Genomic DNA, 27,932 nt, shown 5'->3' with positions numbered 1-27,932 from the left:
GCCACTCCCCACCGGTCTCATTGCCGCCTAAACCATCACCCCCTCCCCGCCGCCCCTGTCCGTGGAAAAATTGTCTTGCACGAAACCGGTCCCTGGTGCCAAAAAGGTTGGGGACCGCTACTCTACAGCACATATATTTGACACTCCCTCTGTGACCTATCTTCAAAGGCGGCTTTTAGTCAAGGATTCCTAGCTACTTAATTACTAAACTGTAGTTCTTACTTACAGCAAATTTTCTTGTCACCTGGCCACAAGAGACTGATTATTTTATTGCTTCCTACTGTAAATCATGGAAGGTTTCACAGCACCCTTCTTTCCTGTGTTGTTGCATTTGTTACTAAATACCCAAAGGCCAGAGAGGATGTTTTACTATTTTTAACAATGTATTTCTATGATACACACATCCCATGACAGAGAATGAAAATACCTCATATTGCCTTCCTCAGCCTCCTATCAGCCAGTCCCACCAAAGGGACCTAATAGGGAGACTCCTTGTTAGAAGGCTCTGGGAAGGATTTTCCTCCTTAGTAAGAGGTTCATGAAGGGACAATGCCTCTCCTTTCCTACTTTGGGACATTATTGTGAGAGTACATCATACTTGGAGCTCCTGCAATCATCTTGCATCCAAGAGGATGGCCAAATAGAATGTGAGGGCCTGGCTTCTGAACCAGCCTTGGGGCCAGACTACATTTTATGTGAGACACATACACCCAGAGGGTTTATATGACTTTCAGATTGGTATTCTGTTATTTATAGCCCAAAGGATCCTGATACATACAGCTTCTTTCCCACATTTCACCAATCTATAAAGAAAAGTATGCAACGATTGATATAGTCATTCAGTAAATGTTATTATAATGGCTATCGTGAATTAAGATTTTTATGAAAACTGTCAGAAGAAATATAGTAGACAGTATATTAAAATGTTTTAGTTCTATGGCTAGATGTCACATACAACTCTGTGTATTTTCAGATACATACAGATCGTTTTCATCTTAGCTACTACTGCTAGTTGAAAAATAAGTTTTTGTCCTTGTTGATTTTGTAGTTTCAGTTGCCAGGGTTGCTTGGCTGAGATGAGTTTGATGCTTTTTTTTTTTTTTTCTTTTTGCCAGGGAGGGAGGGAAACCCATTGGGAACAAAGGTTTATTTTAGTTAAGTCATATGCCAGGCAGTATACCAGGATTATACTTCTTTCTAGAACTACATTGAGAACTAAGTAATTTTTTATGATTGTACTGAGATCTAAGTAACTTAAACGAAGCTTTTGTTTTGACTGTGTTAGCTGAGTTGTTAACAAAGCTCAAGTTCTGAGCTGTGTGGAAGTTGACAGATTCTTTGGTTGGGAGACATGGTTCTGGGCTTTAAGGTTATTCAGTCAGTTACTTACTGGAGTTATACTGCGGTTGTTTACCTAAATTGGATATCCTGTTGATGTGCACCATCTCTAATACCTCAGTCAGCTGCACTGCTGCAGGCTGCGAGGCATTCCAGATGTGAGCTGGGAAGCATATTTTGACTCTAGGCCTTTCAGTACCCTCATTTGTACTGAAAATTGAAGAATTTCTTTGCCTAAATTAATAAGTAGATTCTAAAAACTACCTAAAATCCATGTTTTTATAACAGGGCAATTTTAGGAGAAAGAAGTAAAAGAATTTGGGGGGAGCTTTAGGGTTTTCTGTCCACTTTGCATTTAGTAGAGAAGCACAAATAAAGTCAGTCTTAAAATGATCAATTTGAGCCAACTTTGAAAAGGGTGTTTTACAATAATAGTAAAAAAAAATAGGAGAGATGGACCCAATGTACTTTAGAGTTTGTTTTTCAACCTTAATTTCAAGAGATAACTTGATTCTAGCGCCTTCAGTTTTCCTTTCACTTGTGGCTAAATAAGTACCTATAAATTGTAATGATATTTTTAAAGAGAAAGGCAGCATTGTAATACTGGGGAAAAATTGAATTAGCTGTTGTATTTATTATATATGTCATTGTTAAGGGAGTTTACGAAACCCAGTGTGGCCTTTTTTCCCTTGTTTATTCTTGTCCTTAAATCTTATGGGAATTATTTTCCTTATGCTTGAAGTCAGATATTTCTGAGAGTCATTGTGTAATGAATACCAGGCAGGGACATATCATGTAGCCAAGATTTAACATGTCCTTCCACAATAAAAATAATGTCCCAACTATATCTTAGAAATGTGGTTACTGATAATCTTCAACTATTACAATCAAATAAACGGCATAGTAAGTGAATCCCAAGTAAGAACACCTAGGTCTTTGATTTTAGAATGCAAAATAGCTGTTATTCATGTATTTTTAAATTAAACAGTAGTTTGCATTAACATTAGATGTTCTTAAATACCTTTTTATATGGAATAATTTTAGATGTATTGAATATTTGCAAAGACAGTACAGAAAATTTTCCTATTTTCACCCATCTTCCCCTGATGTTAACCTCTTACACAGCTGTGGAACATTTGTCAAAACAAAAGATTAACATGGGTACAATACTATTAACTGAACTACAGACTTTATTTAGATTTCACCAGTGTTTCCACTAATGTCCTTTTTCTGTTCTGGGATCCAATTGAGGATCTCTCTTTTTTTTTTTTTAAAGTCACCATGTCTCTGTAGTCTTCCTCCATTGTGTGGCAGTCTGTCTTTATTTTAGTGCTTTTGAAGAGAACTGGTCGGATATTTTGTAGAATGTCCCTCATTTTGAGTTTGTTTTGCATTTGCTTTTCATGACATTTTCTCATGATTAGTTTTGGGTTTTGGGAAAAAGCCCCACGGATATGAAGTGACTTTCTCATCTCATCAGGAGGGTTCATGATATCAACCTGGCTTATCATGAGTGATGTTAATTGTAATCATTTGGTTAAGGTGGTGTCTGCCAGGGTTCTGCACCACAAAGTTAATGTTTTCTCCTCTCTCTCTGTATTTTATTCGGTAGGGCTGGTTGTGGGCAGGGGGAATTAAGCTTCACCTCCTTGGAGTGGGGAGCATCTACATATTTTATTTGCAATTCTGTGAAGGTTTGTCCCTTCTCAGTCATTTAATTATGCCAATATGAACTTATCAATATTTATTTTATTCTTTGGGTTATAATCCAGTACTATTGTTATTTATTTTGTTGCTGAAGTTGTTCCAGCTTTGGCCATTGGGAGTTTTTGCAGGTTGGCTCTTACGTCCTTTTGGGTCCCCATATTTCTTTTTTTCTTTTAATCATTTTCTTATTTTCTGGTGGTACAAGATTCTTGTATTTTTCCCTGCCCCAGCCCTAGGCTCAGCATTTTCCTAAGGAACCCTAGTTCCTTTGATTAAAGCAAGGTGTTAGAAACTACGATCTGGGCACTGACTGTGCTCTGTATAGTTTTCAATTACTGCTTGTACCATGAATGGAGTCACCTTAAACCACACATATTTATCATCTCACAGTTCTGGAGGTCAGAAGTCTGATGTGGGGCTCATTGGGCTAAAATCAAGGCATTTGCAGGACCAAATCCTTTCTGTTAGGCTCCTGTGGAGAGTCTGTTTCCTTGACATTTCCAGTTTCTATTGGTCACCCACATTCTTTGGCTCCTGCCTCCTTTCCTCCATCTTTAAGGCCAGCAAGAACCAGCTGAGTCCTCCTCACATAGCCTCACTCTGACACTGAGTCTTTCCCTGCCTCCATCTTCCACCTTTAAGGACCTTTATGATTACACTGGTCCCCCCAGGCTAATCCAGGATAATCTCCCTATTTTAAATTCAGCAGATTAGCAACCGTAATTCTTCTTTGCCATGTAATGTATTCACACTTCTGGGAATTAGGATGTGGATATCTTTTGTGGGGGCATTATTCTGCCAACCACATGCTGGTGGCTACTGCCTCTCTCAGTGTATAGAGCTAGTAATATATGTAGCTTAGGAATCAGTTGTGCAACAGGAACAGATATCTCAGATGGCACTTCATCTGTAATACTGATTAAATGGTAAATCTCACATAGTATGAAAAACAGGTTTTTGGTTCCACCATAGGGTAAAACCCCGAAACTGTAATCATAACCAAGAAATTGCATCTTGCCAACCAAAAGCCATCAATAAATAGGTATTTCTTCAGTGTCAAGCAAGACTTTCTACTCTCTGCAGGTAGATATAATCATCTCTTTGTGGAGTCTAGTGAAATTTGCAGTAAGGGTGGTTTTATCCATTTTGTGGTTTTTCAAATTTGAAATTATATTTGGAATTGAGTTTCCTTTAGGATATTATTTAATTGTCTGCTCATATTTTATACTTTGATTTCTGTCTTGTATTTTCAGCACAAGCACATTTGAAACCTAATGATACAGGCATGTTCTAAAAGGATTATTACAGGAAAAAGTCATAGAATTGATTATCTGCCTCCTCTCAATGTTTTTAAAAGCCAGAGCCTCATGTAAGTTCATCATCTTAGACGAGGGATATAGAGAGCATTACCTAATTTCAAATGTGAGTTCAAAGAAGACAGAGCTTCCCTAACTTGGTGTAGCATTTTGCTAAATGCTGACATAGGTTGAAATTCTGAGAAATAGTACTTGTTCTGGATTCATTTGTATAACCATTGTTATGCACAACCACACAGTCAACAAACATAGTATTTGCTTATGATTGTTGTGATACGAGTTTATATAAAATTTGCATCTGTTCATATTATCACTCATTTTCATTTAATAGAGGCCTGTGGGTAACATTCCCTTGGTTGTATCCACACCCTCTATTCAGGATTGAAAATATGTTGAAGAGAACAGTTTGTTTTATCTCTTGCACATTGCTTTTTGTTTCTGGTATTGCATGCATAGTCCCAAAGTAAATACCGTAATGAATTAATAAGTACCTGGACAACAATGATGAATTAATCTATTTTTGAAGTTCAGTTTTTAGTACAATAGGTGAGTAGTATAGATATTTTTATGATTCTCTTAACTACAGTTGACCCTTGAACACAGGTTTGAACTGCATGGGTCCATTTACCTGTGGGTTTTTTTTCAATAAATACGTACTACAGTACCATACAATTTGTGGTTGGTTGATTCGTGGATGCCTAACCATGGATATGGAGGGGATGACTGTAAAGTTATAAGTGGATTTTAGGCTGTGCTTGGGGGTAGGCACCCCTAACCCCCATGTTGACCAGGGGTTAACTGTATATTCATCTACACTAAAATGAAAAAAGGATGAATAGATAAAGAAGATGTGGCACATATATACAATGGAATATTACTCAGCCATAAAAAGGAATGAAATTGGGTCATTTGTAGAGACGTGGATGGACCTAGAGACTGTCATACAGAGTGAAGTAAGGTCAGAAAGAGAAAAACGTATGTTGTGTATTAGCACATATATGTGGAATCTAGAAGAATGGTACAGATGAATCGGTTTGCAAGGCAGAAATAGAGACACAGATGTAGAGAACAAATGTGTGGACACCAAGGGGGGAAAGTGGTGGTGGGGTGATGGTGGGATGAATTGGGAGACTGGGATTGACATATATACACTAATATGTATAAAATGGATAACTAATAAGAACCTGCTGTATAAAAATTAAATAAAATTAAATTTAAAAAAAACAAAAAAAGGAAAAAGAAAATGCTGAAAAGGGCTTACTTTTTATGGAGAAAGAATGCATGTTAAAAATACACTCAAGTAAATTGGTTGGGTTTTCCTTTTTCCTAGCCAACTCTAAAATTTGATAAAAGAAAATTTAAGCCAAGGAAAACCAGGTTCTAAAATTATGGAATACCTCTGGACAATAGAGTATGCTTAGAGATTACTCCTTTCTGCTTTGAGAATGCAGTGCTGGTAATGTAAATGGGATTTTTGAAAGTAGATGGTGATAACAGAGCCATGCCAGCATCCACAGAATCTATTTTTATCAACCTGCCAGGCTCTCAGTACTTGTCTGAGAAATTGAGGTGATAGACAGAAAGTCCTCCAATGGAAAAAGTATAAAACAGGCAAGTTATATAGACTAATTTCAAATGACAGGATCAGTTGCACTGTCATTTATCAGCCCATAGACTTATGAAATAAATGTCATAAAACTGTATGAGGACCTCAAGAATGTTAAGAAAAATCTGGATATTGCTTTAAACGTGAATAACATGTGTACTGATGGCAATGAAATGAGAAGAAAAAGACTCACGAGGTCTTCCTGTGGTTTTTATAAGAAGGAGAAAACATTTAAGCTAAAGGGAGTAAAACAGATTCAAAAGCATTAGTGATGTATAATGTATAAATGGAACATGAAAAGGCAAAGCACAAAGGGGAAGAATCATCACATCTTCAGAGGAGAGGTCCAAGAGGCTGACTGATTTAGTCTTTTTACTTCCCTTTCTGGGATTTCCGAAACATATACATAATATTTGAAAAGTTTTATGACACAGCCCTATGGGTTTTCCTACTGCTCCCTCCCCCCAAGGGAGCAACAGATATTCTCACTTGGAATGGAGAAATACACTCAACCTGTCAGTATTGTTCAGTCTAGAACATCCTTTACAAATATGAGGACAATGCAGAATTAACATTTGAGAAAAATACACAGCTTTAAAGAAAGTCTAGGAATAAACTCTCTGAGGAATAGACATTTCTCTGAGGAGAATTTATACTGTGTTTCACTGATACCCTTAGAGAGATTCAAGTATGTATTGCAAAGAGGCTGTTTAGTACAGTGGTTAAAAACATCAGCTCTGGAGCCAGACTGCCTGCATTTGAAACCTGATTTTACCACTTACTAGTTCTCTGAGTTCTCAGTGTGCCTTAGTTTCTTCATCCATAAGATAGGAATAATAATTTTACCTAGTTCATAAAGTTGTCTTGATAACTAATTGAATTAATGAAAAATGCTTAGAACAGTACTAGGCACATAGTAACCATTCAATAAACATTTTTTTAAAATTACTCCTCTTTGTACTTGTCATAGCTTATTATAGTTTTTGCTATTTGTCCATAAAATTTGACAATTAAACAGTTGATTGCTGAAATAAAAATTAGTAGACTAGAAACAGCTAAAGATGAAATTAATGAGTTAGATGACTAAGCTAAAAGATTTTCCTTAAACACAGCATCAAATGAAGGGAGATAAAAAGTATGAGAGGACAAAACCAGAAGTTTTAACATCTATCTAAGAGAAGTTCTAAATAGAAAGTCTGAGAGAATGAAGAAGAGAAAAAGTAGTGTTTTCTTAAATAATGGAAGGAATATTCCCAAAGTTAAAGAGACTCATATTGGAAGAGTGTACCAACTGCTGAGCAGAATTAATGAAAAAGTTCCATACTGGTGAAGTCTCACAAAACCAAAGATAAAGAGAAAATAAAGCTTCCAGAGGGGAAAAAAATTATCTGCAGAAATCAGATTGATATCAGACTTCTATAAGAAGATTGTGGGAAAAACAGCTTTGAAATTCCGAGGGGAAAATGATTTAAAATCTCAAGTTCTGTTTTAAGCCAAGCTAGCCTCCAAAATTGAGAACAACAACAACAAAAAAAAACATTTCGTAAATGCAAAAACTCAAACATTTTTTTGAAACAAGTTCCTTAAGGAGGACTAACAGAAGGACATAGGATATAAGAAACAATGATAAGAAGAGAAGCCAACAGACTTAACCCGAGTCAAGTCTAAATAATTAAAATCGTTCTGTGAAGCATAAGGAATAGTAGTAGTAATAATAATAGCAATTTGGAGGAACTATTGGATGATTTCTACAAATCTTGGAAGAGGGACAAGAGGAAAGCATAATTTTTTGTTTGGGGGAAGATTATTAACTCAAAGTTGATAGAATTATTTAAGTTTAAATGTTTGTAAAAATAGAAAGGTGAAAAAATTTTAAGCATGAGCTTTAAAATAATAAAATAGAGTTTATAATTTCCAAAACACCAGCGTAGGGCTGGGCAATTGTGAATGGGAACTTTTTTGGTTACATTTTTATGTCCCTTGATGCAATATCCTTGGTATTATTGTAACTTCTTAATCATAATGACAATAACTATTACTTATTGAATACTTTGTGCTAAATAATCTTAATTTATTTCTTACAACAACTCCTATCAGGTAAATACTGTTGCAGCATTATGCTTATTTTTACGTTTGGGGTCAATAAGGGACAAAGGCTTAAAGCTGAACAGCTGGTTTATGGTGGAACTATGATTCTAACCCAGGCAATTTCATTCCAGAGTTATACCGCCTACAAACTGCACTGTGGATGTAGGTGTCCTCAGGTAAAAGAGGAGACATGTAAGAGGGGGCAGGTGCGGGATCAATTCCAGTACAGGTGGATATGACTGACAAATACAGTGGGTGAGCAGCAACTGGACACATTATCGGCAAGACCTTATACTAAAGTGTGGATTATTTGGGAATATGCTTATTTATATTTGTAGAATACAGTATTCTAGTTTGGACTTAATTCAAACCAAATAAAGTCCTACAGATTTTAAAATCATGATTTAATGATAATTTTATATATTCTTAGGGTACTACTGTATTTACTAAATGATAATAGCTATTATTTTAGTTGTGTTTTTAAGAAACTACCACTCATCCCCTCTAGCTGAACTAGTAAAAGTATATTGTAAAGATACACATGACAATAAGGGAGCTGGACTCTTCTGGGATATCCAAGAGGTGAACCCAAAGACTGGCCAGCCATTGTGGAAGACTGTCTTTTGTTCTTGATCACAATCAGCTTATGTGCCTCAAGAGCAGTTGCTTAGGTCTTCACTATAGTGTGCTACCTTTACTTTGCCTCAGGTGCTACTGTCTCTGTTATCTGCTTTTTTTGTCCGTCCATTTGTCTTATATATACCAGCTTGTTTTCTCCATGGTCCCAGGTAAAATTCCTGAGAGAGAACATTTGGCCAAGACAGTTACTGTGTATGGGCCAAGGGTTTCATGCTTCATGGACTATTGAATAGACTATTCATTGTCCGCCTTAAGTCAGATATTTACCACAGTAGTTCGTCATTTCTGGCCAGGGAGGGATGCCAGCTGGGAAAAACCTGGCTCGTCTAGAGCTGCCTCTTCAGTAGCAAGGTTGAATTTGCCTTAGAGAAAGGGAATGTGATCACAGCGTATGCTCTAATTAATGTGTTTAGTAGTCATTGCGTATTTTCTTTTTAAAATAACTCTAAAGAAGAGATTACATTGAAAACAGCAATTGGATTTAGAGATCGAGTAGTACAGAAAGGGAAATAGTAAAGACAATGCTCGTATACATGGCTTGAGAACAATCCCGTGCTTACTGCTTTGTAAGCCTGATAACACATAGTCATATATCTCTTGTAGGTAACTTGGTTAAAGTATCTGTTTAAGTTAGGATTGTTAACTTTGGGTGAGTTACTGATAGATAGTAAGGAAGTTTTTCTCCTGGGTATTTTAATAGCTAGGTTTTGCTTGAAAAGAGGTTTTTGAGAATTTTGCAAATTCCAGAATTTAACAGACTCCTTTAAGAATATTCTCTGGTATATCTGTTATTTAATCCAAGATCAGTGCTGAATTTAAGGTATATCATGAGATGCTTATTATGAAAGTAAATAATTTATAGTAAAACTCCAAAACTCTGAAATATTATATTCAGAAATATGTGGATATTGGTATTAAAATTATACATAAATACTTGTTAAATTGATTCTAGGTTGGGCCATGCAGGCTGCGGCCTATATCTTCATTCATAGGAAATGGAAGGATGATAAGAGCCATTTTGAAGACATGATTGATTATTTTTGTGATATCCATGAACCACTTCAACTCCTCATATTCCCAGAAGGGACTGATCTCACAGGTAAGGTACCCTTTGTTTGGATCACAGAATTTTAAAACATGAAGGAACTCCAAAATTAGCTATCTAGTCTAAACTTCTCAGTCCTCAGATGAAGCAGCTGAATACCAACAAGATTATTGGCCCATCCCTGGGGTCACTCAGTTAGTCAGCAGCACATCAGAACCCAGAACTCCTGGTTTCCAGCCCATAGAGTTTATGATGGGCAACTCCAAGAGGTATTATTTATACTTGCCATCTTAGAGCTTTATATTTTAAGTCTCGGTATATACTTTAAATATCAGCCTTTTACTTTATATAGTTTGTACATAACCACAAAAAACCTCAAGTAGCCAAAACAATCTTGAGAGAGAAGAACAAAGCCTAGTTTTAAAATATCTATTCACTGTCCTCTTCCAAGATCCGTATTTATCCATTAGACCCTTTTTTTTCCAACTTCTTTCTTATAAGAAAAGGATCTGGGCTTCCCTGGTGGTACAGTGGTTAAGAATCCGCCTGCCAATGCAGGGGACACAGGTTCGAGCCCTGGTCCGGGAAGATCCCACATGCTGCGGAGCAACTAAGCCTGTGGCGCCACAAGTACTGAGCCTGCGCTCTAGAGCCCACGAGCCACAACTGCTGAGCCCATGTGCCACAACTATTGAAGCCTGCACGCCTAGAGCCTGTGCTCCACAACAAGAGAAGCCACTGCAATGAGAAGCCTGTGCACCGCAATGAAGAGTAGCCCCCGCTTACCGCAACTAGAGAAAGCCTGTGCGCAGCAACAAAGACCCAACACAGCCAAAAACAAATCAAGTAACTAATTTTTTTTTAAAAAGGAAAGAATCTAATAGTAACCAGTTTCACTTGTTGATTTAAGTTAGTATGTTGCCTTTTTCCTGTTTTTTAATAATTTATTTATTTTACTTATTTTTGGCTGCGTTGGGTCTTCATTGGTGTGCGCAGGCCTTCTCTAGTTGTGGAGAGTGTGGGCCACTCTTCGTTGCAGCGCACATGCTTATTGTGGTGGCTTCTCTTGTTGCGGAGCACAGGCTCCAGGCTCACAGGCCTCAGTAGTTGTGGCACATGAGCTTAGTTGCTCTGCGGTATATGGGATCCTCCTGGACCAGGGCTCGAACCCGTGTCTCCTGCATTGGCAGGCAGATTCTTAACCACTGCACCACCAGGGAAGCCCCTTTCCTGGTATTTTTAAAGCCTTATTTCTAATATAAGCTGGAAAGGCCTTGTCCTTTTCCTAAAGAAAATTCAGCCATCGTTGAGTTGTAGAGGCGACACAGGAGAATATATCTAGGACTTCTCTATCTTCCCAGATACCAAATTACACAGGCCAAGAATGCCAGTGGATCTCAAGGAATTCTTTTTTTTTTTTTGCGGTACGCAGGCCTCTCACTGTTGTGGCCTCTCCCGTTGCGGAGCACAGGCTCCGGACGCGCAGGCTCAGCGGCCATGGCTCACGGGCCCAGCCGCTCCGTGGCATGTGGGATCCTCCCAGACCGGGGCACAAACCCGTGTCCCCTGCATCGGCAGGCAGACTCTCAACCACTGCGCCACCAGGGAAGCCCTCAAGGAATTCTTTAAAAGATTAAAAACAAAATGCAGTCTTTCATTCTTACTAAATCAGTGGGCTTCACATCTTTTTTGAACCACAGGTCATTTCTGCAGGTGAAGCCTTCTATTGCAGTCTAGGATTTCTAAGACGGAGAGAAGAACTGCTCTGGTTGATGAATATTGGTGGGGGAGGGAGTAAGCTACAACAGGAAGTAGTTTTATAGAATCCTTCAATTCAAAAGAGCAAAATTCAAAAGCTTTAGTACCCTGGTTACTTTAAGAAGAATACAGCAGAATTTGAGAAGGGCCCAATGTATAAACGTCTGCTGTACCAGGGAAGACAGACTTAAGCAGGTTAGAACTGAAATCTAAAACTCACAGATAGTACGGAGAGATCCCTGTGAACTTGTCTTCTAAATCCTCAATACTAGATCGAGGTAGCTAAGAGCTACCAAGAAAGGCAACCCTTAGAACCTGAGAGGAGAACAAGTAAATGAACAATCTAATTCACTCTGTGGACATAGTAATTTATGGAACCCAGTACCCCAAAAAAGAGTGCAAGATGGAAAATACAAATCACACAACTACTTAAGTAGGTGAATGGGTGACTAAACTGTAATATGTTAATAGGGAAATTAAAGTATTTTGGGAAACATTTACCATTAATACCAAGGAAGAGATCTTTGACTAATGTATGACAGATTGGAACTGAGCTAAATGAAGCACGGCAATTTTTATATACTAGTATTATGTACTAAATTATACTTACTGTATATGTTTGATTTTTGTAGTTAAAATTCTAATAGTAGTTGGGTCACAGAAGGTAATACTGAGTATAATATTGGCTGCATATTGTTTAAGTTTGAAAATATATTGTAAGTTGTAAGTTGATTGATTCCCAGAACTGAACTATCATTAGGAAATTTCAATGGACAGACAGCCATATTTACATTTTTTAATCCTTAGAATGTATAATACTCAAATTTGAGTATTGAAATATCATCTGTGTTAGAGTATAGAAAGTCATTTACTGAAATGATAGATCTTGTGAATGCCAAAATGTACACTAAAGAGTGGCAACTGTGGAAGTTATTTAGTAATTAAACGCTAAAGGGATAAAAGCTCATGGGTTGCTGTTACTTTGGTACATTAGTATTAAAATGTTCATACATTAGACCTTCAGAGTTTATAAAGTAGATATTTAAAACTTTTCAGTCTGTATTTTCAAGTGTCTTTTTTAGGTGATGAACTTAACATCTAGTTGAATATTTTCAGGGTCCAGAGTACTTATTATTACATAATGTAGTTGAATATTTTTAAAGTTAAAACAGTATTTACATTTTAAGGCCAACTTGCAAAAGCCAGACTATTTGCGAGATAGAGGAAATAAATAGACTGATCTTGAAGTTAAAAAAAATTTTTTTAAACAGTATTTTACAAATAGTTTTGAGTTGGGATATGATTTTTTTTTTTTAAGTAGGCTAGCAAAATACCTTTGGTTTGAAAATGTATCTGTTAACTCAAAGGTGTTTTTAGCTACCACAGTTAACTTTACAGTTGGGTTTTTAAGCCCAAAGAGAATGTTTTATAATCCTCTTCAAGTTGTGAATCCAACTTGTTTGCACATTTTCAAATTAGTACGTTTAAATTAACTTTATATTCTATTTTCATATATTATTGTTGTTTATAACTTTTTTTTTTGCTTATGCAAGTAATATATGTTATTTTGGGGAAATTTATAAACATAGAAGGGAGCACAAATATTACTCTAATCCAACTGCCCATAAAGAAGCACTATTCTAATTTTGTTCCATTGTTTTTGGGTCATTTGGTCATACGTGCATGTGCGCACACACACATACACGTATACATACACACATCCATAGGCATATATATGTGCACACATACACGTAATTTTAAAATTGGAAAACGAGAACTACACTTTTCTTTGTACTTACTATTGTATTCTCTCACATCATTAGTCAAGGTTGTCCAGAAAAACAGAACCGTGTGTGTGTGTGTGTGTGTGTGTGTGTGTGTGTGTGTGTGTGTGTGTGTGTGTGTGTGTGTGTGTGTGTGTGTGTGTGTGTGTGTGTGGAGAGAGAGAGAGAGGGAGAGAAAAAGAGATAATGGGTGGGGGGTGGCAAATTTATTTTAAGGAAATTAAGGATTCTGGAGGGTGGCAAGTCAGAAATATACAGGGTATGTCAACAGGCTGTGACTCCAGGGAAGAGTTGCAGTTTGAGTCCAAAGGCAGTCTGCTGGCAGAATTCTTTCTTGCTTGAGGAGATTAGTCTTTTTCTCTTAAGACCTTCAACTGACTGGATGAGGCCCACCCACATTATGCAGGATAGTCTGCTTTACTCAGAGTCTACTGATTTAAATATTAATCTCATCAAAAAACACTTTCACAGAAACATCTAGAATAATGTTTGACCAATATCTGGGTACTTTGGCCTAGTCAGTTTGACACATAAAATTAACCATCACAGTTGGTATATTATGATTTCCTGTTTTGTTTTAAGAAAGGAAAGCTTTTCTAGGTTTTAACAATTATATAATATTACATGCAATTAAACACCCTTGTATGTAAAACTTATTCATTTAATAGATATATGAGTGCCTGGAGATTTATATACAAAAAAGTCTCTTCATGAGACTTTTCATGAAGCTTACTTTCTAATGAGGAAAAACAGATTAAAAACTAATAATAAAAATATGTCTGGTATACATAAATGCTGTACAGAAAAGCAAGATAAGGAGAGAGAGAGGGAGAGAGAGTAATAAAAGATGGGGACATAGGGTGCTGTTTTATATAAGGTGGTTTGAGGAGGCCCCTTAAGTTCTTATTTAAGGAGAGACTAAATGAACAAAGCAGAAAATCATGCAGATGGCTGGGTAGAAGGCATTCTGGGAAGAACCATTGCACAGACTCTGAGGTGGGAATATGCCTGGCTGGTTTGAGAACATCCGAGCAGCCAGTAGTCTCACTGGAGTGGTAGGCGTGCTGGCATTGCAGTGTTACAGGGAGCAGGCTAACGAGATAGGAGGTTGTGGTGAGAAAGTGGGGTGCTAGTCTGTCAGTCCTAATAATCATAGTCTGGGGATGGGTAGATAACGTGGGGATGGAGGGGAAAATCTGCATCTCTGATCTGTGATTATTTCTTACTTCCCACGTTGTGCCTGTGCCTTTTAGAACTACTTCCACCTGTATTCACATTCTACAACAGCTTTCAGTTTTGTCTTCAGATCCCCCAAGTCTGTGACCAACTGGAAGAGCAAACTGAAGAGTAGTTAACTACTCTTCTTTGTGGTGTCTCTGGGATTCCCAATCGCATGTAAGGTCCTGCCAGTTGTCTATAAAATACTGTTCTGTAGTCCCATGCCCAGAATATTCCCCTCAAATGAATGTGAGAGGAGCTTATTACTTTTCTTGTTTAGAGCTTTTACTTTTGACTTGCTGGAGATCTGTTTAATTTTTTGACTCAGTTTATAGGAGTGTTTTTTGAATATTTTAGTGTCGTGGAATCCATCTATAGTTTTTTGAGATTTTGAGGATTCTGTGGTCTTAAATTTACTCCACGGAAAGTAGTATTTTTACATATAGGTTTTTTCCTGGTGACTTGGAATGGTCTATAAATTTCAGGATGCCGCTGAGGATTGCAGGTTCTAACGTCTGCTGTCATCAGAAGGTATTTCATGATCTCCCCCAGCAGCTAAGGCCAAATTTCTGAACACTTTACTTTTTCCAAATGTAATTGCTGAATAATGGGTTTGGTTCTTCTTGGAACTTACAAAGTTACCTCATGGAATGGAAAAAGAAGATTTTGCCAACAATTGGAACATATACTTGACTCAGTAACTATATTCAGCCAAACCATGTTCAGATGTTTGTACATGGTGTGCTGATCATGTGCCCATTCTGTCGTGGAGTGGTGTTGGTTAGTAATGTCAGTGTGCTCTGTGCCTGAGCAACGCAGATACTTCACTTTGCACTGAAGCCCTAAATTATTGGGTTAAAAAAATGGTGATCTATTTGGCAAATTGTTAGTTATTTCTTCTGGATGTCTAGATCCTTATGTATTATTACTATTTTAGTTTTACTTTATTTCATCTTTATATTTTAGTATTTCAATTTTTATTATGTAACGACTATTTTATGAAAATTTTAGTTATTAGTATTTTATTTGTATTTCAGTTTTCATTGTATATTGACTATTTTATGAAATCTCTTAAAGAATTTTAAGGATTTGAATATGAATTTATAAACTGCTATAAAACATCTGTTAATACCTTATTATAAAATTTCTGAAATTCCAATTAAGTAGGTAACTCTGGGATCTTTGTTAGGGATTTACCAAAGTATTTCTATCTTATCATTTGATTCAGTATATTAATTACAGAAACATTAACTGCCATTTTTATCAAAGAAATTCTGCACCATTTCCTTACCTCACTTATCTTCCTTTATTTTATGGCTTCTAATGGCCTATTGTTTTGTTTAGAAAATAGCACGGCTCGAAGTAATGAATTTGCTGAAAAGAATGGACTTCAGAAATATGAGTACGTCTTACACCCAAGGACTACAGGCTTTACTTTTGTAGTAGACCGTCTAAGAGAAGGTAAGCACCCATCTCAAAGTGTACTTTTTTATATAAGTGGAAGAAATTGCTAAACTTCACATATAACTCTGTTGAATTTACAAAGCACTTTTTCATACTTTATCTCAAGAAATGAGACACTGTATTTTTATGCTAACTTGACCCCATGCACTAAAATGTTTTATTATGTATTCTTTAGAAATATAAAAGAATCTTTGTCAAAAACAAAACATGTTTTCTCCTTTTTTGGAATAGACAGAAAATAATACATACAGTTAGACTATCATTCCATTTTAAAATGCTTCTCAAAGCAGCAAAACTGTCTTGAAAGTATCTTATCACTTATAATATAGTTATCTATAGCTTAAACAATATTTTTACATTATTCCACTCACTGCAACAAGTGATTCCGGTTGGTAGGAAGGCAAGTACTGCTACCTGTATTTTGTTGTTAACTAGAAGTGGCATCCAGGGTTGTTCATAAATTTTCATAGATCACGGATGGAACCTTGTTCTTCTGCTTCCTACTCTGTGGCTCACACTACCCCCTTCCCACCCCCACGTCCTCTAGAGCCGTGCCTGTTGAAGGGCATCTGGAGCCAAGGTGATTGCATTGACCATATCACACCCATTTAAATGTTTACATTTTGATATTTTTATGAAAAAAAAAACAGTTGGACATTTTGTTATAGCTGCATATGTAAATACTTATATATTCATACACACATGTATATACAAATGGATAACAGACATATGGATATATACGAAAAAGGAACTATTCAGAAACATACTGAAGTGTTATTAATTTTACAAGAACAAGTCAAAGCCCAGAGTCACCTAGCAGAAGAAAAATCTTGTTTGCATGTTTCTGCTCTCCACTCTGATTTCTAGCAAACCATATTGTATAAAGGTGACATCTGTGACAAATTATCACCTTCATTTGATAATTGTTATGTTTTCATCAAACTGCTTGTGCCTAACATGAAAGGCCTTGAAACATTATATAAGAAAAGGTATAAATTTCTTACTTCTTACCCTAATTGGCATCACTATTGTTCCCTTAGGGTTTAATGTACTTTAAGATGTAAAGTATAACCTCATTTAGTGAACCCTGCCAAAACGAAGCATCTTTACAACTAAGTACTCATGATATAAAAGAAATGCATAGTCAATCCAAAATCACATTACTATTAGTTCACATAGTAAACTAAAAATATTGTCCCTGTTAGTTTGGCTTGCTTTTGGAATTCGGTGGTTATAACTAACATGAAATGGAAACATGGGCTTTATGGTCATATTGTGTATGAATAGTGAGTGTCCATCTACCCATAGAAGCTCATGGAGAACATAGTTCTTTATGCCTATGGAATAGGACAGGGGGGTACCAAGACATTAAAACAGGGATGCTGCTGCTTTTTGTTTTTTTTTGTTTTTCTTCCCCAAAACATGGTACCACTTACTGTGGCATTCAATTTAGACCCTCCCTTCTCATTCAACAATATGTTTTTTATTTTCTAACAATCTGATATTTTATAGTATTTAATGATTACTTTAAAAGTATTTCTGACATCATGGAACATGCTGTTGGAACACATCTTTTGCTAATAAAGATCTTTTTAATTGCAGGCAGGATAGTTGAGAGATTATTTTATAGTGGATGAGGATATAACTACAGAGCTCTCTGTTCTGAAATCTGGAAAATATTTTGGTAGCAAACTGATTTATAACTTTGGGGAACATGTATTACTTAGTCATCACTCAGAGTACTAGTCAACAACTACAGTATTTCATTTTTCCTGCCAGAAGTGGCAACTGATTTTTCCCCCTTCTCTGTATCAGTAAAGAAAGAAACACAGATGACTTCATTTGCTTCAGCTAAAAAAAGTTAGATGACTCCATTTACTTCAGTTAGAAAAGTAGAATGGGTCCTATACACTATGATAATAATGGAAACAAGAAATATGATGACAATAATTATAATAGTAACAGCAGCTAACGTTTACTGAGCATTTACGAAGTACCAGGCATTAAGCTAAGTGTTCTGTATGTGTAAGGTCAGTTAACCCTCACAACAACTGTCCTGGTAGTTACCAGTATTTAACTTGTAGAGCAAAACTGAAGCAGAAATTGAAGAATCAGCTCAAAGTTATTGGAACATGGTTTGTCTGACTGAATAAACCTGTGTTCTTTCTACTGTAATATGATGCCTCGTATATTTATAGTGTGATTTTAGTTAAAGCACCTTTGTAATAATAGTGAGCTGGATGGTTTTCTTCAAGGAAAATATTTTAAAAGAAAGAAGAGGCTAAATGGCCAGATCATGGAGGGATGGGAGTCACAAGGGAAGTGGTTATGATGCTGCCTGAGACGACAGGGAGAGCAGGCACAGTCATCTAGTCAGAGTATCATTTTAGGAAAGAAACCTAAGACTCAGAAAGGGCCCAGCACAACTTCCTGATCTTTTCTGGGATCTGCTTTTGTTTATCAATTAAGTGAAAAAGAAGCTTGCTCTTAAAACAAATGGCCATTATAAATAAATATTCCAATGGAAGCCTGGAGACCACATATTAAAACCAATTACTGAAGAAATGTATGAGGACAAGATGGCAGAGTAGAAGGACTTGAGCTCACCTCCTCTCACTACAACACCAAAATCATAACTAACTGCTGAACAGCCATCAACAAAAAAGACTCAGACCTACCAAAAAAGATATTCTACACCCAAAGACAAAGAAGAAGCCACAAGGTGGTAGGAGGGGTGCTTTCATGATATAATTTAATCCCATACCCACCAGGTGGGTGACCCACAGGCTGGAAAATAATTATATCACAGAGGTTCTCCCACAGGAGTGAGAGTTGGGAGCCCTATGTCAGGCTCCCCAGCCTGGGGTATGGCATCACGAGGAGGAGCCCCCGGAGCATTTGGCTTTGAAGGCCAGCAGTGCTTGAGTGCAAGAGCTCCACAGGACTGGAGGAAACAGAGACTCCACTCTTTGAGGGCATACACAAGGTTTCACAGGCACAGGGACCAGGGCAAAGCGGTGACTCCGTAAGAGCCTGGGTCAGACCTACCTGTGGGTCTTCGAGGGTCTCCTGGGGAGACGGGGGGTTGGCTGTGGCTCACTGTGGGCAAGGACACTGATGGTGGATGCCCCAGGGAATACTCATCAGCATGAGTTCTCCTGGAGACTGCCATTTTGGCACTGAGACCTGGCCCCACCCAACAGCCTGCAAGCTCCAGTGATTGGATGCCACAGGCCAAACAACCAACAGGGTGAGCCCCACCCATCAGGAGACAGGTTGCCTAAAGTTGTCCTGAGCCAACAGCCACCTGTAAACATACCCCTTGACATGGCCCTGCCCTCCAGAGGGACAAGACCCAGCTCTACACACCAGGGAAGTGTGCAGAAGCCCCTGGACTAACCTCACTCACCAGGGGTAGAAACCAGAACCAAGAAGAATTACAGTCTTGCAGCCTGAGGAGTGGAGACCACAAACACAGAAAAGTTAGACAGAATGAGGTGGCAGAGAAATACGTTCCAGACGAAGGACTAAGATAAAACCCCAGAAGAACAACCAAGTGAAGTGGAGATAGGCAAGATAAAACCCCAGAAGAACCCCAGAAGATAGGCAATCTACCTGACAAAGAATTCAGTGTAATGATAGTAAAGAGGATCTGAGATCTCAGAAAAAAGAATGGAGGCACAGCACACAGCGGATACAAAAATGTTTAATAAAGAGCTAGAAGCTGTAAAGAACAGAGATGAACAATATAATAACTGAAATGAAAAATACACTAGACAGAAGCAATAGCAGAATAAATGAGGCAGAAAAATGAATAAGTGAGCTGGAGGACAGACTGGTGGAAACCACTGCTGTGGGACAGAAAAAAGAGTGAAAAGAAATGAGGACAGTCTCAGAGACCTCTGGGACAACATTAAACACATCAACATTCACATTATAGGGGTCCCAGAAGGAGAAGAGAGAGAGAAAGGGCCTGAGAAAATATTTGAAGAGATAACAGCTGAAAACTTCCCTAACATGGGAAAGGAAACAGTCACCCGAGTCCAGGAAGCACAGAGAGCGCATACAGGATAAACCCAAGGAGGAACATGCCAAGACTCATAGTAATCAAACTGACAAAAATTAATGACAAAGAAAAAATATTAAAAGCAACAAGAGAAAAGCAATAAATAAATACAAGGGAACTGCCATAAGGTTATCAACTGATTTTTTAGCAGAAACTGTGCAGGCCAGAAGGGAGTGGTATGATATACAATATTTTAAGTGATGAAAGGGAAGAACCTACAACCAAGAATATGCTACTCAGCAAGGCTGTCATTCAGATTTTACAGAGAAATCAAAAGCTTTACAGACAAGCAAAAGCTAAGCGAATTCAGCACCACCAGACCACCTTTGCAGCAAATGCTAAAGGAATCTCTCTAGCTGGAAAAGAAAAGGCCACAACTACAAACAAAATTACAAATGAGAAAGCTCACCGGTAAAGGCAAACATACAGTAAAGGTAGGAAATCATCCACACACAAATATGATATCAAAACCAGCAACTGTGAGAAGAGGAGAGTGTAAGTGCAGGATGTTGGAAATGCATTTGAAATTAAGAGGCCAGTAGCTTAAAATAATCATGTGTGTGTATATACACACACACATATATGTGTGTGTGTATATATATATATACATATATATGTGTGTGTGTGTATATATATACATATGTGTATGTGTGTGTGTATATATATATATATATAGAGAGAGAGAGAGAGAGAGAGAGAGAGAGACTGCTATATCAAAACCTCATGGGAGCTGCAAACCAAAAATCTATAATAGATACACACACAAGAAAGAAAAAGCACCCAGAGACAACACTAAAGAAAGTCATCAAATCACAAAAGCAGAAAACAAAAGAGGAAGGGAAGAAAAACCCCCACCCCCAAAAAGAAAACAAATCCAGAACAATTAGCAAGATGGCATTAAGAACATATATCTCGATAATTACCTTAAATGTAAATGGATTAAATCCTCCAACCAAAAGACATAGTCTGGCTGAATGGATACAAAAACAAGACCCATATATATGCTGTCCACAAGAGACCCGCTTTAGATATAGGGACACATACAGATTGAAAGTGAGGGGATGGAAAAAGATATTCCATGCAAATGGAAATCAAATGAAAGCTGGAGTAGCAATACGCATATCAGATAAATAGACTTTAAAGACTGTTACACGAGACAAGGAAGGACACTACATAATGAACAAGGGATCAATCCGAGAAGAAGATATAACAATTATAAATATATATGCACCCAACATAAGAGTACCTCGGTATGTAAGGCAAATACTAACAGCCATAAAAGGAGAAATCAACAGTAACACAATAATAGTGGGGGACTTTAACACCCCACTTACATCAAGGGACAGATCAGACAGAAAATCAGTAAGAAAATGGGCCTTAAGTGATACATTAGACCAGATGGACTTAATTGATACAAATTAACTTATTTACAAAACAGAAGAAGACTCAGACTTCAAAAGCCAACTTATGGTTACCAAAGGGGAAAGGTGGGGTGGGGAGGGATAAATTAGGAGGTTGGGATTAACACATACACACTACTGTATATAAAATAGATAATTAACAAGGACCTACTATATAGCACAGGGAACTCTACTCAATGTGTAACAACCTATACGGGAAAAGAACCTGAAAAAGAATAGATATATGTATCCATTGGATATGTATATCCAAAGAATGGATATATGTATAACTGAATTTGAAGCTAACACAACATTGTAAATCAACTAAACTCTAATATAAAATAAAAATTAAACTTAAAAAACCCAATTATCATTAGGTAACATCTTTACTACTCACTCATGCCTGTAACTGAATTCACTACTTCTGATATTAATAGCACGAGTTCAGGCAGATGAGAAATTCAAGACATCAAGAAGTTAAGGATAAGAAGTCCTAATGGGAAACACTGAATAAGAGAAAATGCAAAACAAAGAAAGTAGTTTCTGAGCGTCTCTTTAGAATTTATTTCACCGAGATTAAGAACATTTAGAAAACACACACTTAACCTGAAATATAACACCCATTATATAACATTATACAGATGTGTTGTTCTTGTAATAATAATGGTAAAAAGTTTTCCCTGAGTACCTTGATTTCCATCATTTTTGTACTTGCTCTTATACATTTACTAGATCATAACCTTCTTAAGGATATGGATTGTCCTGCCCATAATGGAGACTAAATCAGTATTAGTTGAGGTTAATATTTTCTTTTGTCTGAAAAGATAAGCACAGTGTCCTTACCATCTTCCCAGAGCAATGTATATTACACTGATCACTATCTGTCATGGAAGATTTATTTCATATGTACCTCTAATCACAGGACATTTCAATATGTGATTATATAACCTTTTTCAGTACTAAGATTAACCCAAACCCAAAAGGAAGTTGCTAACTTAGAGAAAAGAAGGTTTTACATGAGAAAGTGTTTTGGTTTTTAGTTATACAGCTTTAAGAAATTTATCACACAATTTAAAAATTCTAACTTAATGCCCCAAAATTTAGTTATAGTCATTATCATCTCTGCTGCTGTATTATTTTTAACAGTAGTAGCTTTATTCTTCTTTGATTTTAAACAAGTAATGATTTGGTCCAACCATTATTTGGTTCTGTTATATGCTTTGTAAGCCAGTTACTGAATTGTAACCGTGCAATAATTACCTTTACCATTAGGTGGCACAAGTGTGCACATTTGCGATAACTTGAAATTAGGTTGAAGTAGTTGGGAGTAAGGGGTCAAACACTCCATGGAATATGACCTTGCCTTCAAGAAGTTTATCATCTTCCTGGATAGATAAGAACAGTACTCATAGAAATATCTAAAAAATAATATGACAGTATACTTACATGCCAAGTTTTGTGGTACACAGTGTAAAATATTATGCTTAATTACATTACACAATCACAGGTGTGTTCAGTAAAGAGAGATCATGTAGTGTTGAAATACTCAGGTAAGGCTTCTTCAAGAAGCTGAAAAATCATAATAAGTCCACAGACACCCCAAAACACACCACCAGATGTGGACCTGACCACCAGAAAGACAAGATCCAGCCTCATCCACCGGAACACAGGCACTAGTCCCCTCCACCAGGAAGCCTACACAACCCACTGAACCAACTTTAGCCACTGGGGACAGACATCAAAAACAACGGGAACTACGAACCTGCAGCCTGCAAAAAGGAGACCCCAAACACAGTAAGATAAGCAAAATGAGAAGACAGAAAAACACACTGCAGATGAAGGAGCAAGATAAAAACCCACCAGACCTAACAAATGAAGAGGAAATAGGCAGTCTACCTGAAAAAGAATTCAGAATAATGATAGTAAAGATGATCCAACATCTTGGAAATAGAATAGACAAAATGCAAGAAACATTTAACAAGGACCTAGAAGAACTAAAGATGAAACAAGCAATGATGAACAACACAATAAATGAAATAAAAAATACTCTAGATGGGATCAATAGCAGAATAACTGAGGCAGAAGAACGGATAAGTGACCTGGAAGATAAAATAGTGGAAATAACTACTGCAGAGAATAAAGAAAAAACAATGAAAAGAACTGAGGACAGTCTCAGAGACCTCTGGGATAACATTAAACACACCAACATTCGAATTATAGGGGTTCCAGAAGAAGAAGAGAAAAAGAAAGGGACTGAGAAAATATTTGAAGAGATTATAATTGAAAACTTCCCTAATATGGGAAAGGAAATAGTTAATCAAGTCCAGGAGGCACAGAGAGTCCCATACAGGATAAATCAAAGGAGAAATACGCTAAGACACATATTAATCAAACTGTCAAAAATTAAATACAAAGAAAACATATTAAAAGCAGCAAGGGAAAAGCAACAATTAACATACAAGGGAATCCCCATAAGGTTAACAGCTGATCTTTCAGCAGAAACACTGCAAGCCAGAAGGGTGTGGCAGGACATATTTAAAGTGATGAAAGGGAAAAACCTACATCCAATATTACTCTACCCAGCAAGGATCTCATTCACATTCGACAGAGAAATTAAAACCCTTACAGACAAGCAAAAGCTAAGAGAATTCAGCACCACCAAGCCAGCTTTACAGCAAATGCTAAAGGAACTTCTCTAGGCAGGAAACACAAGAGAAGGAAAAGACCTACAATAACAAACCCAAAACAATTAAGAAAATGGGAATAGGAACATACATATCAATAATTACCTTAAATGCAAATGGACTAAATGCTCCCACCAAAAGACACAGATTGGCTGAATGGATACAAAAAGAAGACCCATCTATATGCTGTCTACAAGAGAACCACTTCAGACCTAGAGACACATACAGACTGAAAGAGAGGGGATGGAAAAAGATACTCCATGCAAATGGAAATCAAAAGAAAGCTGGAGTAGCAATTCTCATATCAGACAAAATGGACTTTAAAATAAAGACTATTACAAGAGACAAAGAAGGACACTACATAATGATCAAGGGATCGATCCAAGAAGAAGATATAATGATTGTAAATATTTTTGCACCCAACATAGGAGCACCTCAATACATAAGGCAAATACTAACATCCATAAAAGGGGAAATCGACAGTAACACATTCATAGTAGGGCACTTTACCACCCCACTTTCACCAATAGACAGATCATCCAAAATGAAAATAAATAAGGAAACACAAGCTTTAAATGATACATTAAACAAGATGGACTTAATTGATATTTATAGGACATTCCATCCAAAAACAACAGCATACACATTTTTCTCAAGTGCTCATGGAACATTCTCCAGGATAGATCATATCTTGGGTCACAAATCAAGCCTTGGTAAATTTAAGAATATTGAAATTGTATCAAGTATCTTTTCCGACCACAACGCTATGAGACTAGATATCAATTACAGGAAAAGATCTGTAAAAAATACAAACACATGGAGGCTAAACAATACACTACTTAACAACGAAGTGATCACTGAAGAAATCAAAGAGGAAATCAGAAAATACCTAGAAACAAATGAGAATGGAGACATGACGACCCAAAACCTATGGGATGCAGCAAAAGCAGTTCTAAGAGGGAAGTTTATAGCAATACAATCCTACCTTAAGAAACAGGAGGGCTTCCCTGGTGGCGCAGTGGTTGAGAGTCTGCCTGCCGATGCAGGGGACACGGGTTCGTGCCCTGGTCCGGGAGGATCCCACATGCCGTGGAGCGGCTGGGCCCATGAGCCATGGCCGCTGAGCCTGTGCGTCCGGAGCCTGTGCTCCGCAACGGGAGAGGCCACAACAGTGAGAGGCCCGCGTATGGCAAAAAAGAAACAGGAAACATCTCGAATAAACAACCTAACCTTGCACCTAAAGCAATTAGAGAAAGAAGAACAAGAAAACCCCGAAGTTAGCAGAAGGAAATAAATCATAAAAATCAGATCAGAAATAAATGAAAAAGAAATGAAGGAAACAATAGCAAAGATCAGTAAAACTAAAAGCTGGTTCTTTGAGAAGATAAACAAAATTGATAAACCATTAGCCAGACTCATCACTAAAAAAAGAGAGAAGACTCAATAGAATTAGAAGTGAAAAAGGAGAAGTAACAACTGACACTGCAGAAATACAAAAGATCATGAGAGATTACGACAAGCAACTCTATGCCAATAAAATGGACAACCTGGAAGAAATGGACAAATTCTTAGAAATGCACAACCTGCCAGGACTGAACCAGGAAGAAATAGAAAATGTGAAGAGACCAGTCACAAGCACTGAAATTGAAACTGTGATTAAAAATCTTCCAACAAACAAAAGCCCAGGACCAGATGGCTTCACAGGCGAATTCTATCAAACATTTAGAGAAGAGCTAACACCTATCCTTCTCAAATTCTTCCAAAATATAGCAGAGGGAGGAACACTCCCAAACTCATTCTCTGAGGCCACCATCACCTTGATACCAAAACCAGACAAGGATGTCACAAAGAAAGAAAACTACAGGCCAATATCACTGATGAACATAGATGCAAAAATCCTCAACAAAATACTAGCAAACAGAATCCAACAGCACATTAAAAGGATCATACACCATTATCAAGTGGGGTTTATCCCAGGAATGCAAGGATTCTTCAATATACGCAGATCAATCAATGTGATACACCATATTAACAAGTTGAAGGAGAAAAACCCTATGATCATCTCAATAGATGCAGAGAAAGCTTTCGACAAAATTCAACACCCATTTATGATAAAAACCCTGCAGAAAGTAGGCATAGAGGGAACTTTCCTCAACATAATAAAGGCCATATATGGCAAACCCACAGCCAACATCGTCCTCAATGGTGAAAAACTGAAAGCATTTGCACTAAGATCAGGAACAAGACAAGGTTGCCCACTCTCACCACTCTTATTCAACATAGTTTTGGAAGTTTTAGCCACAGCAATCAGAGAAGAAAAGGAAATAAAAGGAATCCAAATCAGAAAAGAAGAAGTAAAGCTGTCACTGTTTGCAGATGACATGATACTACATATAGAGAGTCCTAAAGATGCTACCAGAAAACTACTAGAGCTAATCAATGAATTTGGTAAAGTAGCAGGTTACAAAATTAATGCACAGAAATCTCTGGCATTCCTATACACTAATGATGAAAAATCTGAAAGTGAAATCAAGAAAACACTCCCATTTACCATTGCAACAAAAAGAATAAAATATATAGGAATAAACGTACCTAAGGAGACAAAAGACCTGTATGCAGAAAATTGTAAGACACTGATGAAACAAATTAAAGATGATACAAATAGATGGAGAGATATACCATGTTCTTGGGTTGGAAGAATCAACATTGTGAAAATGACTCTACTACCCAAAGCAATCTACAGATTCAATGCAATCCCTATCAAACTACCACTGGCATTTTTCACAGAACTAGAACAAAAAATTTTGCAATTTGTATGGAAACACAAAAGACCCCGAATAGCCAAAGCAATCTTGAGAACGAAAAACAGAGCTGGAGGAATCAGGCTCCCTGACCTCAGACTATACTACAAAGCTACAGTAATCAAGACAGTATGGTACTGGCACAAAAACAGAAAGATAGATCATTGGAACAGGATAGAAAGCCCAGAGATAAACCCACAGACATATGGTCACCTTATCTTTGATAAAGGAGGCAGGAATGTACAGTGGAGAAAGGATAGCCTCTTCAATAAGTGGTGCTGGGAAAACTGGACAGGTACATGTAAAAGTAAGAGATTAGATCACTCCCTAACACCATACACAAAAATAAGCTCAAAATGGATTAAAGACCTAAATGTAAGGCCAGAAACTATCAAACTCTTAGAGGAAAACATAGGCAGAACACTCTATGACATAAATCACAACAAGATCCTTTTTGACCCACCTCCTAGAGAAATGGAAATAAAAGCAAAAATAAACAAATGGGACCTAATGAAACTTGAAAGCTTTTGCACAGCAAAGGAAACCATAAACAAGACCAAAAGACAACCCTCAGAATGGGAGAAAATATTTGCAAATGAAGCAAATGACAAAGGATTAATCTCCAAAATTTATAAGCAGCTCATGCAGCTCAATAACAAAAAAACAAACAACCCAATCCAAAAATGGGCAGAAGACCTAAATAGACATTTCTCCAAAGAAGATATACAGACTGCCAACAAACACATGAAAGAATGCTCAACATCATTAATCATTAGAGAAATGCAAATCAAAACTACAATGAGATATCATCTCACACCAGTCAGAATGGCCATCATCAAAAAATCTAGAAACAATAAATGCTGGAGAGGGTGTGGAGAAAAGGGAACCCTCTTGCACTGCTGGTGGGAATGTGAATTGGTACAGCCACTATGGAGAACAGTATGGAGGTTCCTTAAAAAACTACAAATAGAACTACCATATGACCCAGCAATCCCACTACTGGGCATATACCCTGAGA

At 37.2% G+C, this 27,932-nt stretch overlaps 1 protein-coding gene across 6 annotated transcripts in view; it reads left to right on the top strand.

Moving 5' to 3' along the window:
* Positions 1-27,932, top strand: part of LCLAT1 (lysocardiolipin acyltransferase 1) — a 192,104-nt gene that overhangs the window by 91,032 nt on the left and 73,140 nt on the right. For all 6 annotated transcript variants that reach the window (XM_060169063.1, XM_060169062.1, XM_060169065.1 and 3 more), the window contains 2 exons: positions 9,647-9,793; positions 15,844-15,960. In XM_060169063.1, the coding sequence (XP_060025046.1) occupies positions 9,647-9,793; positions 15,844-15,960 (264 nt within the window). The remainder of the gene's footprint in view (positions 1-9,646; positions 9,794-15,843; positions 15,961-27,932) is intronic.

The sequence above is a fragment of the Lagenorhynchus albirostris genome, chromosome 13, assembly GCF_949774975.1.
Source record: "Lagenorhynchus albirostris chromosome 13, mLagAlb1.1, whole genome shotgun sequence".
NCBI classification, from domain to species: Eukaryota; Metazoa; Chordata; class Mammalia; order Artiodactyla; family Delphinidae; genus Lagenorhynchus; species Lagenorhynchus albirostris.
The sequence above is the reverse complement of the archived record's forward strand: the minus strand, read 5'-3'. Positions and strand labels throughout refer to the sequence as shown.